Source organism: Schistocerca serialis, chromosome 2 (assembly GCF_023864345.2).
Source record: "Schistocerca serialis cubense isolate TAMUIC-IGC-003099 chromosome 2, iqSchSeri2.2, whole genome shotgun sequence".
In the NCBI taxonomy this organism is placed as follows: Eukaryota; Metazoa; Arthropoda; class Insecta; order Orthoptera; family Acrididae; genus Schistocerca; species Schistocerca serialis.
Window position 1 is genome coordinate 902,762,925 of NC_064639.1, and position 14,434 is coordinate 902,777,358.

The window sequence follows — 14,434 nt, forward strand, 5'->3', positions numbered from 1 at the left end:
TTTATAACATCTGCTTAAACTATCCTAAGTTATTTTGCTGCCCAAATAGCAAAACTTATCATTACTTTTAGTGTTTCACTTCCTAATTTAATTCCTTCAGCATTGCCTGATTTAATTTGAGGACATTCCTTAATTTGACTACATTCCATTATCCTTGTTTTGCTTTTGTTGATGTTCATCATATACTCTCTTTTCAAGACACAATCCTTCCCATTCAAATTCTCTTTTAAGTCTTTTGCTGTGTCTGACAGAATTACAGTGTCATCAACAAACCTCTAAGTTTTTATTTCTTCTACCTGAACTTCAATTCCCTTTGCAAATTTCTCCTTTACTGCTTGCTCAATATATAGATTGAATAACATGGGGCTTAGTCTACAACCCTGTTTCACTTGATCCTTAGCTACTGTCCTTTCACTCCCTGTATTTTACCCTGCTACATTCAGAATGTCCAAGAATTATTTCAGTCAACATTATCAAAAGCTTTTTCTGAGGCTACAAGTGTAAGTTCACCTTTCTTCAACCTATTTTCCAAGATAATGTGTAGGATGAGTATTGCGTCACATGTTCCTGCATTTCTCCAGAACCTAAATTGATCTTTGCTGAGTTCAGCTTCCACCAATTTTTCCATTCTTCTGCAAATAATTTGCATCAGTATTTTGCAATGTGACATGTTGAAACTGTTTTACCATCAGGTATGATGCTAATAAGTGCAAAACAAGTCGTGTCTGAGGTATAAATAATTGAATATTTGCTGTCCAGACTTAACTCATTAGTGAAAGTGCCAAAATTGCTGTTGCCTCTAGTTTTTCTTGATAAATGAAAGAAAACTAAGATTGGAGAAGTTCATAAACCAGCCTCTCCAGCATCAGATTCCATACTGTTTTCTTGGACACTTAAAGAATGATCAGTACACTAATAAATTTCTTTTGTGACTGTTCCTTCCACGCTGGAATGTGAACAACTTTAATGTTGATATATAAAAAAAGAAGGCATTTGAAGCACATACATGCACTAGGTTGTCTCAAGGTATAATTTTCTGGCCTGATTTTCCCGAGATGATCTGTAGAATATTTATTCACGAAAATTGAGGAGTAAGAATGTAGTGCTGTGTAGAGAAATGTACATCTCAAAGCTATCTTTATGGTAAATGTCCATTTGCATGACAGTATTTTTAAACAATATTATGAAAAGGAAAGTTGCCACTCACCTTACTGGCCAAAAGCGTTATTTGTGACAGTCTTTCTGTTGTGCCTATCTGCGACTCAGCATCTCCGCTAATGGTGAGTGGCAACTTCCCTTTTCATAATATTGTTACATTCTATCCTGGATTTTTTACACTATTTTTAAACTTTATGATTATTAAGGAAAAGTTGCAACTGTGTCAGAGCAATCTGTACAACTTCAGAAGTTGTCTGGATTGGGTCGCCGAAGCCATAACATTTCCACTGCTGGCAAAAAGGAGTTACTGCGTAGTGCTCCACTTTTTCAGTGAGCTGCACCTTCTTATTTTGTCTCCTCTGGTGGTGTGCTATGATACCAGGATTCCTGACTTGTACTTGCAAACAAACAACAAATGAATTACAGAAATTTATTTTTCGAAGTAATGATTAAAACTTTATGGTTACCCCACATACATATGAGGAGCGCATTGTCAAAGACGGTCAACTCCACCTTTCATTACTATGATCCTTTAAAATTAAATTTCAGTTCATTTTTTTGGTATAGAGTGAATAACAAAGTTGAAATTTGTGAGTAAATTTAGGAGCTGTCCAGTTATGTTGCACATATGAGTATTCTGTGGTCATGTTCTGATTACTTCTATCTCTTGACTTTTCTTGCTTATTTAAAATGAACTTCTTACACATTCCCTTCTGTAATTGCACTTTATTATGTTAAATTGTAATGTAAGATACAACTGAAAATACAAAATCTTACAACATAAGCAGTTCCGCCAAACTGGATATGCGTAGCAGTATGGGAATGCCAGAAAGGTGATCCTGTCATTTTATTGGCTGCTGCTGAAGTTGGCCTGATATGAAGCTGAAATATAATGGAGATGCCCAAATTTTGTCCATTTTTGAAACTTGAGAAGTTTATGATTAGATTTGACTTGAAAAGTACTACTGGAATCAGTTAACATCTAAACTTAATGAAAAATGGAATTATCCATCTTTGTAATGAACTCATTTGAGTCGGAGCCATTTGACTGAAGAAGATGATGAATACTATTTCTATTCTTTGGTATGATGCATAGACAACCAAAATCAGTGCTTCCCTATTCTTTTGCATATGACAGATCACTTTGTGTTTACATGTGTTTATTTTGATTTTTGTTGTATAATTTGTTTGGTTCAATTTAATGAAACACTGCCAGGAGAAGAAATGAAGAAACCACTGAAATGTGACACACTTCATATAAAAAAGAAAAGGAAATAATTCTTTATTCTCCTTATGGAATTGGTTGTTGCATATCTCAAGAAATCTAAATTGACTTGCTGAATCTAAAGTGATACTTTTAATAGTTTGCAACTATTGAATGTAATGTTTTCTCTGGCAGAAACAGAGTAGGTGATTTCTTCATGACTGGTTGATAGAAACATTTTAATTAAATTTTTCCAGTAATATTTGATTAAATCATATATGCAATATACCTGACACATTAAGATATATCACAGTCACACATTTAGAGCTAGAATAACACTTCACCAAGAATTTGATAATGCTTCATAGATGTTGAGAACTATATCCCAGCCTTATGAGAGTATTTTACCACTCAGCACGGTTAGCAAATTTTCTGGTTCAAGGTAAAGGTTGATTCCCTCTTCTCTCTCTCGAAAGTATAAACAGAATGTGCTATTATAATACACGAGACAAAAAAGGCCAGAATTTTGCCAATTTAGCACTATTTGGAGATTGAGTTCAGAAATGGAACTGCACACTGAAAGAATGATAAATATCTATGACATAAGCATGATGTGAATGCCACACAACCAAAGATTATAATTTGCTGTGGATGAAAGCGACTCTCGCACATTTGAAAATATTGTAAATGTGTTCTCTGAAAGCAAAACCAAAACTATGTTAAGTAAATTACACAATGGAAACAAATAATTGTGAAGATAAATTTTATTATAGCCATTATCACGAGGTCAAAGTGTACATTATAAACAGTTTCACATACATACACACAGTGTTTAGAGTTAGTTTTAGGTAACATTAAATTTCTGGATGTGTGCTCAATGATTTCACAAAGTTGTGTGTCACTAATGAGTAATGCAGTTTATTTCATACAAACCTTAGCAGTTATGAATATATAGCTACCTCATTTGTCAGAGATTTTATAATATTACAGTTATAGAACACAATCTATGACAAATATTTTACCGCTCAAATGAAAAGATAAAACTGCTATTAAACTGAGTGCAAAACCGAAGCTGTAAATAGGAGTTTTAGCTGAGAATCTGAAGTTATATGCTTAACTAGAAGATGTGTTCAGACTGATTTTCTAGCTCTGATGTCATATAGCCTGCCTCCCTTTGTTGAAAGTGGAACAGATTTCATGAACAGTAAACAGTTTCATTTAACAAGGACTCCCACACCACACAACATCCAGTCATTTATCATTTGGATCACAGTTCTTATGAATTCTATATTATTACTTGCTCAATGGATCAGTACATACACAAATACATATTTACAAAGTGGACACAGTATTTTTACAGATAACACAAGTAGCTGATAGCTTCCAAATACATAGAACATCTCTCAGACCATCTGCAGAATTTTCTGAAGAAAATAACGAAATAATATGCCATAAAATACACAACTCACATCTGTCATGTGCCCCAAATTTTGAAAGAAGAATTGTACCAATGCATTTTGCAGGCAAAGGTTTAAAAAATATTTCCCTATCCTACATGAATTTTGGTTAAGCTTATAGCTCCTTTGTAGGACGTGACATCAATCATTAGCTGAGGGAATCATGTGAGATTTTGTTGGTTAGCCGACTACAAAAATCCATCTGCCCCCAAGTGCGCGCGCGTGCGCGCGCGCACACACACACACACACACACACACACACACACACACACACACACACACACACACACACACACACACACACGTGTGCACTGAAACTAAAGAGGCAGCTGAATGGGTGGAATGATACAGCAGACAATGCTGCCCTGTAATACTATTGGGAATACCAAAACCCATTTTAATTCTTATGCTGATGATGTTACATTCAAGATAATTGTCAAGTATTTCTGTTACTGAACAGCATAACGTGGAAGAGGAGGAAATAAGTCTGTTCTGTATTAATTTTGTGGTATTTTTCTGTCCAAGTGATAACAGATTCCGTGCCAGATGACTGCCTTTTGCTGGTGAACTCTCACTTTCCACATACTGACAGATTCAGCCTCCTTCCTTCCACAGATCCACCTCACAGCCAGTCTTCTGACAATGTAAAGTGGTTTTGTTATCTTTAAACAATTTGACGGTGAAATTATACACACTCAAAGTGTCGCTGTAGAATATAAAAGTGGCCAGCACAGACATGTCACTGCTAGCTAAATGCCTGTCTTCTTTTACAAATGGAAAACTTGGTACTAAAGTCCGTCTACAGGGTTATCAACGGCGTTTTTACTACGCCAATGTGCATTTCAAGGCACAGCTCCATCACCAGGGGTTAAGTCTCTTATGGAAGGAGCTTCTTGTGTCGTGAAAAAACCAGAAGCTCGATTATGGCTGATATCTGTCGTAATGTATCCGACATCGGATCCAAATACATAGAACATCTCTCAGACCATCTGCAGAATTTTCTGAAGAAAATAACGAAATAATATGCCATAAAATACACAACTCACATCTGTCATGTGCCCAAAATTTTGAAAGAAGAATTGTACCGATGCATTTTGTAGGCAAAGGTTTAAAAAATATTTCCTTATCCTACAAGTTGTTTACACTATTGTACGATCACAGACAGTTGTCAACGATGATATGGAGTTACTTCAGTGTGATGTTGTTTAACTCAGAAATTGGAAAAATTTGTAGATTCGCTTTTCTAGTGTGCTGGCATAGAAATGAAGGTCCTTTGACAACTCGATGAAGCCTTTACGTGGATCTGTGCTTCAAAGTGTCCATTGGCAGTAGAGGGGGCTCGTTTATTAAGTTTTCCATTTATTTCACTGTCTCAGTTTTGCGAAGAACAGAGACTACGGTTACCACGAAAGAAGTACAGCGAATTTTGAAAATGTTGGTCGAGTGCCACACTCTAAGTGTGTTCTCGCTTGTAGCGAGCGTCGTGCGGCGCGACTAAGTGATTTTTACTTCACAGTTATTACTGAGCACCTCAGGCTAGAACGACTAGCATCGGTAACAGCAGTAACGAGTAGAGTAGCACCGTGACGGCCGGAGCGGAAGCCCCGCCGTCTGCGTGCGGCGGCACTGTAGTGGTGGTGACGAAGCTACTGGTGCTGCTGCGGGTGGTGGCGGCTGCTCCGGGCACGGTGAAGGCGCTGCCCTGCTGCGGCGTCCACGCGTCGTCGCTGTACAGGTACGACTTTGCGTCGACGAAGGCGCGGATGACGCGGTAGTTGGGCGTCTGCTGGTTGACGGTGCCGGCCATGAAGTTCTGCAGCCGGTTGCTGACGACCCAGAGGTTGCGGTCGGCGTCTACGGCCAGCGACGAGATCCACTGCAGGCGCTCCGGGTCCTGCGTGAGCAGGCGGGCCTGCGCCAGCGGCTGCGAACTGTCCCAGCGCGCGACGGCGTCCTGCTGCAGGTAGCCCAGGTAGAGGTTGCCGTGCCAGTCGGCCGCCGCCGCCTGCACCGGCGACTGCATGCGGCCGTGGTTCCTGACGAGCGCCGAGACGGCGACGCCGGGAGCGGCCAGCGCGTCCGCGGGCAGCGAGAACAGGTCGTAGCTGCTGAGCGGCGAGTAGAAGAGGCGACGGGGACCGGCGCGCGGCCGCGGCGACAGCGCCAGCGCGAACACGTTGTGGCGCAGCTCGGTGCGGCGCTGGCCCACCTGCACGAAGGTGCTGTCGGCGCGCATGGTGCGGTCGCGCACCTTCCAGGCGCGGCTGTCGCGCGCGCTCACCACCACGATGCCCGGGTCGCTCGGGCTCGCGTCGCTCACGTACGCCACGTCGTCGTCGCCGACCACGACGTCGGCAAGCAGCGAGTCCGGGGCGAGCAGGCCGGGCTCGAACTGGACGGTGCGCTGCACGCGCCCGCTCTCCACGTCAATGACGAGCAGCTTGGGCGGGCAGCGCGCGTCCGCGTTGCCCGACTGCGTGTTGACGCGGCCCGAGTCGGGCACCCACATCCTGCCGGCGGCGTCGATCTCGACGCTCTGCACGTACTGCAGCGCGGTGCAGTTGCCGACGGCCTGCATGTCCCAGGACGGGAAGGGGTCGAGCAGCGGCGAGTAGGCGGCCGGCGGCGCGGCGGCCGGCAGCGAGGCGAGCGTGGCCGGCACGCCCGGCAGCAGCCGCGGCACCGTCACGTACAGCCGGTCGCGCCACGCGCGGATGCCAGACAGCGCGCAGTTGACGGGCTGGAAGCGCGCGTCCGACAGCGCGCGCAGCCTCACCGACTCGTCCGGCCACTTAAAGTCGAACTGGTTCCACATGTACACCTCTTTGAACTCGTTCAGCTCGGGCCTCTGCGCCGCGGCGACGCAGAGGAATGGCAGCAGCAGCGCCAAACACCGCATGGTGCGACGGAGACTTCGACGCGCGGACGGAACGGCAGCTCTAGTCGATTGGGTTCGCACGCGTGCGCGCACGCTCACAGAACGGTCGCGGAGGGACTGGAGCAAACCCCGCCTGTGCGCGACCCCTCTCTATATACCCGGTGGCGATACGACGCGTCACGCGGACCCACACGGCGCAGTCCGAAGTATCCCGAAGCGTGACTGCCTAATCTCTCGACTGTAGTGCGCGCGACTGTGGCCTGCGGCTGGCGGCAAGCACGAGGCCGTGGAGGGGGGCGAGAGCGCCTGCGCCCGAGGTGGGGACGGCGGCCGCCTACGCGCAGACGGCTCCCTCCACTCTCCGCGACAACTGGGTTTAACCCTAGCGTACTACCAAGGAGAGGGAGGGTGAGGGGGTAGAGGGGCACTTTATACCCAATTTCGTCAACTGCTGTTAATGTTCACTAGCAACATTCTTTTTAAATAGATACTGATGCATAACAAGGATGCAGGACCTGAAAATATCTTTTGCGCAGTCCTAGCAGTACCAACGCATTTTCCGTAGAGTGTACACAGAGAGGAGGGGTAGTTTATGACCACAAAAAAAAAACAGATTTCGTTAATTATCGTTAAGTTTTATTCGTTTTATTCACACCATACTTTTTAAAGATACAGGGATGTGAAGGAAGGGAGCTGAACTTGAAAATACCGGTATGACATCGGTTCGAATCGCCTAGTCACTCATCATCAGATTGTACATATATTAATTGTTTGCAACAGTGAGGCAGTCATGTAGCTGTGCCAAGATGTGTAAACGAAACATGTAAGCACTGAGCGTGGCGAGAATTATTCACATTTTGAGGTAGGTTTTGGTGCTTTACTTAAAGCGATAAGTATCCGTTGTACACCGTATTCGGGAAAACGTAGTGAATGATTTCCAGGGGATTTTTGCGTTACATTTAACTGAAAAAGTCAAAACAGTTACGCAGTCAGCTTTAAGAAAGCATTAAAATATATTTTTTCAGAATTTTAAGATATGTTACTAGGGTACGATATTTTCAAAAGGTGGGCATAAAGTACCCTCGCCCCTCTCTTCGCTTGGTGTTGCGAGGGTTAATACGACGCAAAATGTACCACCTGACAAATTTTGTTCACAAACAAGTTCTTAAATGCCCCACCTCGTGTAGTGCAAACCGACCAGCTAAGTTGTAAGAGGAGGACGTAACTCGAACCTGTACCGAATACGAACGGCTGACTGTTGTAGCATCCCAGCCAGCTTGAATGAGGCATTTAGGTTTTCTTCCCACTACCGACTAAGCAGTACGTCTCAGAAACCTTGCAGGTAAATAATTTCAAAAGGACATGTCTGAGTAACAGATAGCGATTAGTTTTGTTTTCCACACTTAAAATGAAAGGTAATGTAATTTTACAATTTGGGATAAAAATAAGTACACTACAGCAAAGAATAGAGTGTATCATGCCCGGCTCGACGTACCTCGTTTCGTACCAAGTATCTCGTCAAAATCACTCCGTGTATAACGTTTTAACTGGTCTGAAGATGACAAACGTCCGAAACTAGTCATTCCTGAAGTAATGTTCCGAAGTGACGGGCGAAAATATCATTGACAATGAAAGCCTGGAGGTGTGTTCAAATGGCGTACAAGTTGAAGCGAGTACTCGCTAAAAGCAGGAAATCCAGGTTCGAGTCACCGCCTCGCACAGCTTTTCACTTATCACTCCAGACGCAGCAGTAACTGATGAGAGACGAGGAGATGCGTGAGCTTCCGCGGCTGTGTTCCGCACTCTTTATTGCGTAAGGCCGGAACTGTGGACGCCGCCGTCTCTACCCCAGCGATATCGACCACCGCGTGCTCGGTAAAACCCAGACAGCTGACACGGCGTCGATTTTCGACGGGGGAACGCGTTAGGCGGGCAACACGGTGTGGGTTACCCCACAGCACAGCACAGCACAGCACTGCGCTGCCTTGCCGTGCCCTGCCCTGCACTGTCACTGACGAGGTGGCGCAGTGGTTAGCACACTGAGCTCGCATTCTGGGGGACTGTTCAAACCCGCGTCCGGCCATCCTGATTTAGGTTTTTCCTAATTCGCTTCAGGCAAATACCGGGATGGTTCCTTCGAAAGGACACGGTCGACTTCCTTCCCCATTCTTCCCTAACCCGATGGGATCGACGACCTCGCTGTTGATCACATCTTCCCAAATCAACCGTCTCTCGTCAGAAGTAAACCACTGAACTGGGTGCCACAGCTGTAAAACAGTGGAACTCAGCGTCTCAGCAGAGACTTCCGTTAACGTATCCTAAGATCTGCTCAGAATTTCTACCATTTCGGGGGATCACACGTGGTCAGTATGACAACATGATAACAGGACATTCTGGCTGTAGATTGATAGATTCAAAATGTCTGCAGAAATGACACTGGAGCTCAGACCTGATGGTTTTCTAAGGATTCGCATAAAGTCTATAATAGAGTGTTGCAGCAACTGTTAGAAAATTACAACTGGCTATTTATTTCAGACGCAGTTCCGATTTTAAGTCTACACACAGCCGTCCTTTGAAATACAGTTCGGTATAATTCACGTTATGGGACACAGCTCGTATTTGAAGATCAGTAATCTAGATCTACACATACTGTGCAAACCACTCTGAGCGCATGGAGATGACGCTTACGCTTCTACGAACTGATTAGACTTGTTCCAATTCCATTAGGGTACAGATAACGGGAGGAGTGCCTGTTTAAGTGCCTCCCTGTGCGCTGCAATGTTAGACTAATCTTGTCTTCACGTTACTGCACGTTGGTGACTGAAGCAGATTCCTACATTCTTCATTTAATATTCAAATAAAATGTGTGTGAAATCTTATGGGACCTAACTGCTAAGGTCATCAGTCCCTAAGCTTACACATTACTTAACCTAAATTACCCTAAGGACAAACCCACCCACACACACACACACACACACACACACACACACACACACACACACACACACTCTCTCTCATGCCCGAGGGAGGACTCGAACCTCCGCTGGGACCAGCCGCACAGTCCACGACTCTAGCGCCTTAGACCTCGCGGCTCATTTAATATTGGTTCTTGTAATTTTAACGTACGCTTTCGCGGGAGAGTGATATTTACCTTCAAGCGTCTCCCAATTAAAATTTTTCAGCATCTAGGTGACATTCTCCAGCGGGTAAAACAAAGCTATGACTATTCCTGCAGCCCTTCTTTGTATAGCCTACCTACAGTAACTTCTGATAGTCCTATTTGGTAGGAGTCCTACACACCTGAGCAATGCTGTAAGACAAGACGCACAACCGTTTTGTAAACACTTTCCTTTGCAGACTTACTGCATTTTCTCATCGATGAACCCGTCCTCCACGTGCCGTACCTAGGATTCCATTTCATGTCTCCACAAATGGTTATTCCCCGGTGTTTGTATAGGTTCACTGATATCAGTTATTAGTCACGAAATTTTAGTCATAGAATACTACTTTACCAGCGTTTTCTGACTTGCACTAGTTCAAATTTAAAACCAGTTGCTAAACTCTGCAGCTCTCTGAACGCTTATCAATATCTGCTGGGATATGTGTGCAACTTTGTTCGTAGAGCACTTCGTGGTAGATAACCACATCATCTACAAAAAGTCTGAGGTTGCTGTTATCTGCCAGATTACAAATATACAACATGAACAGCAAGGGTCCTAAAACGCTTCCCTGAGCCACTCCTGAAGCTATTTTCGACTCTCCACCCAACACAACGTGCTACGTCCTCCATACCAAAAATTCATTTTATACCCCACTGATAGAACATTCTCTCAGTAAAATTTTGTATGCTACTGAGACAAATGTTTGTTGGAGTCATGAAATACTGGATCTACATGACTGCCTTGAGCCACGGCTTTCAGGAAGTCATGTGAGAAAAGCACAAATTGGATTTCGCATGCTAGATGTTTGATCTTCGGATACCTTAAGCTTACTTACGGGGCACCTCGTTAACGTTGTATTTCAATGCTGAGGGAGCCACATACGGCGAATAAGTCGATGAGTTACACTGTAAGTAATGTGAAGAAATGTGAAGATGGCTACAACGCTCTGAAGTAAATAATGATATATTACTCCTGAAGTTTTGAACTGGCGTACAAGGCGTGCGCAGTTGGGAAATGTCATGTCTTACGGTTGGATACTTCCTCTGCTAGCAATCCCTTGTCGCGTTTCTGACAACTGGGAGAATCTTCTTTAACTGATTACGCGCAACTTTTTTTAATTTTTCATAGTAATGATCAAATTTATATTAAGATATTGTGTCACTGTCCGCAGCTCGTGGTCGTGCGGTAGCGTTCTCGCTTCCCACGCCCGGGTTCCCGGGTTCGATTCCAGGTGGGGTCAGGGATTTTCTCTGCCTCGTGATGACTGGGTGTTGTGTGATTTCCTTAGATTAGTTAGGTTTAAGTAGTTCTAAGTTCTAGGGGACTGATGGCCATAGATGTTAAGTCACATAGTGCTCAGAGCCATTTGAACCATTTTTCGATATTGTGTCACTAATGTAGCGGAGTAGTTCGATGTTCAAATCTGTATTCATCAATGCTGCTATATTTTTTCTCTTGTTTTTTTCAGTAGAAAGCAGGGATAGTTGTTTTAATACGGAGAGGGAAGCAAGCTTAGAGAGCAACGCTTTTTATACGACAAGCTCATTACGAGGGAGCATTAATTCCAATTAGACGAAGAGAAAGACGCATTCATTCCTCTCCTTGTGGAAGGAACCATTCTGGTATTCTCCTGAAGTGGTGTACGATGGGGGTCGAAATTTTCTAAGCTGACTAAAGAATGACAAAAATTTCATAATACGAATTTATTTTTCAATATAATATCCGCGTAGATAACTTCTGTAAACCATTCAGCCGGCCGGAGTGGCCGTGCGGTTCTGGGCGCTACAGTCTGGAGCCGAGCGATCGCTGCGGTCGCAGGTTCGAATCCTGCCTCGGGCATGGATGTGTGTGATGTCCTTAGGTTAGTTAGGTTTACTTAGTTCTAAGTTCTAGGCGACTGATGACCTCAGAAGTTAAGTCGAATAGTGCTCAGAGCCGTTTGAACCATTAAACTATTCAAATAAAAGCTCTTCGGTTTTGAGTCCAACGAAGCCTTCACTGCATCAATCATTGCACCATCATTGTCAAATCGTCTTCCTTTGATATCTTTTTTTAGGTTTGGGAATAGAAAAAAGTCTGATGAAGCCAAATATGGAGAATATGGCGGATGACGTTACAATTCGAACCCGCAGTCACGCAGAGTTTCCAGTATTGCGAGGGCTTTGTGCTCTGGTGCGTTGTCCTGATGCAAAAGAACTCCGCGCACCAATTTTCCGCGCCTTTTTTTCCTTTATCCCTACTCTCAAACGGCGTAGGAGGGTGCAATAGTATGATGTACTGACAGTTACGTCTTTTTGCAAGTAAACTACAGTAATTAGCCCTTCTGCATACCAGAAGATGGATGCCTTCAGCTTACCGGCTGATTTTTGCACATAGATTTTTTTTTTTGGGGTAGGGGATGAAGGATGCTTCCATTATTGTGACTGTTGTTTTCTCTCAGGATCAAAGTGGTGAATACACGTTTCGTCCATTGTCACATACTTTGCAAGAAAGCCGCCTTCATCCGCTTCAGATTGGCGGACGATTTCTTCACAACACTGAACACGCTCCCGTCTCTGATCCGCATTCAAGTCTTTCGGGACCCACCGAGGTGAAACTTTCCGCATTCCCAAAATATCCACAACAATGTCATGAGCACGCCCATGGGAGATTCCAAACGTGGTTTCAATGTGCTGTAACGTTGTTCGACGACCCTGCAAAATCGTATCGTGAATTGCACTGTTTCATCAGTGGCAACGGTGACAGGCCTTGCGCTCCTTGGCGCCTTTTCTACACTCATTCTTGCACGTTTGAAGTCGGACATACAGATTTTCACTGTTGCATAAGACGGATCACAGCCCTTAAGTGTATACCGCATGTCTTCCGCAATTTCCTTGGGCGTCATTCCCTTCATATGAAGATACAGAACACAGCATGTTGTTCTCAATGGAGAGACGTCTACAGACTTTAAAGTAACCTCTGGCGTGCCACAGGGGAGTGTTATGGGACCATTGATTTTCACAATATATATAAATGACCTAGTAGATAGTGTCGGAAGTTCCATGCGGCTTTTCGCGGATGATGCTGTAGTATACAGAGAAGTTGCAGCATTAGAAAATTGCAGCGAAATGCAGGAAGATCCGCTGCGGATAGGGACTTGGTGCAGGGAGTGGCAACTGACCCTTAACAGAGACAAATGTAATGTATTGCGAATACATAGAAAGAAGGATCCTTTATTGTATGATTATATGATAGCGGAACAAACACTGGTAGCAGTTACTTCCGTAAAATATCTGGGAATATGCGTACGGAGCAATTTGAAGTGGAATGATCATATAAAATTAGTTGCTGGTAAGGCGGGTGCCAGGCTGAGACTCATTGGGAGAGTCCTTAGAAAATGTAGTCCATCAACAAAGGAGGTGGCTTACAAAACAGTCGTTCGACCTACACTTGTGTATTGATCATCAGGGTGGGATCCGTACCAGGTCGGGTTGACAGAGGAGATAGAGAAGATCCAAAGAAGAGCGGCGCGTTTCGTCACAGATTTATTTGGTAAGCTATCATTAGCGTTACGGAGATGTTTAGCAAACTCAAGTGGTAGACTCTGCAAGAGAGGCGCTTTGCATTGCGGTGTAACTTGCTGTCCAGATTTCGAGAGGGTGCGTTTCTGGATGAGGTATCGAATATATTGCTTCCCCCTACTTATACCTCTGGAGGAGATCACGAATGTAAAATTAGAGAGATTCGAGCGCGCACGGGGGCTTTCCGGCAGTCGTTCTTCCCACGAACCATACGCGACTGGAACAGGAAAGGGAGGTAATGACAGTGGCACGTAAAGTGCCCTCCGCCATACACCGTTGGGTGGCTTGTGGAGTATAAATGTAGATGTAGATGTAGACATTCAATCACAGCACGGTTGCTGATTCTCTCGATATTCGCCATTTTGCTTACACTGCGGTATACAACTCATCGTAGTGGCAAAACTAACGAAGCTGGAACCGCGAAATTTGACTTGCGTACCCAAAATGGGTCACCATAAAAGTCGGGTTGTTGTTTGTGAGAGACATTACGGTAACTATCTCGGGCTAGAAACTTTCCGACCGCCCCTCGTACGGAAGCTACGGCAAAACTAGACCAGGGCGGCCGGTGCGGGATGTGAACGGCGGTCTTCCTGCATGCGAGACCAGTGCCGTGGGGCAGCCGCCACCACAGATTCACCGCACTCGTTCTCCCCGTGCGAGTCGCGCCCGGCATACTTCCGCTTGCTGCCGGGTCCACGAGGGATCGCCCATTCTTTGAAGGTTTCTGATTGTGGTTCTTCAGGTTATTCTTTCAACTGCCAATATCTTCCTTTTGCCTTTACGTAAATTATATTTTCTACATTTGTCCAACACCACACCCCGAAGCTCCCTAAATACTTCCTTACCGTCCTGCATTATGCCCCATACAACAACCAGCTCGTATGCAATCCTCTTTGGCTACCGTGGTTCTATTGACACACATTCAACATGGGTTTAGAAAACAACGTTCCTGTGAAACACAACTGGCTCTTTATTCACATGAAGTGTTGAGTGCTATTGACAAGGGATTTCAGATC

The 14,434-nt window shown here is 44.5% G+C and overlaps 2 protein-coding genes across 2 annotated transcripts in view; both read right to left on the reverse strand.

The window, feature by feature from the left end:
* Window positions 1–14,434, reverse strand: part of LOC126458252 (uncharacterized) — a 627,652-nt gene that overhangs the window by 8,264 nt on the left and 604,954 nt on the right. The gene's annotated exons all lie outside the window — the stretch shown is intronic.
* On the reverse strand, window positions 1,865–6,939 carry LOC126458253 (protein yellow-like). The gene has a single exon (XM_050095166.1). It carries the CDS (start codon window positions 6,716–6,718, stop codon window positions 5,351–5,353), a length of 1,368 nt encoding a protein of 455 aa, XP_049951123.1. The 5' UTR covers window positions 6,719–6,939; the 3' UTR covers window positions 1,865–5,350.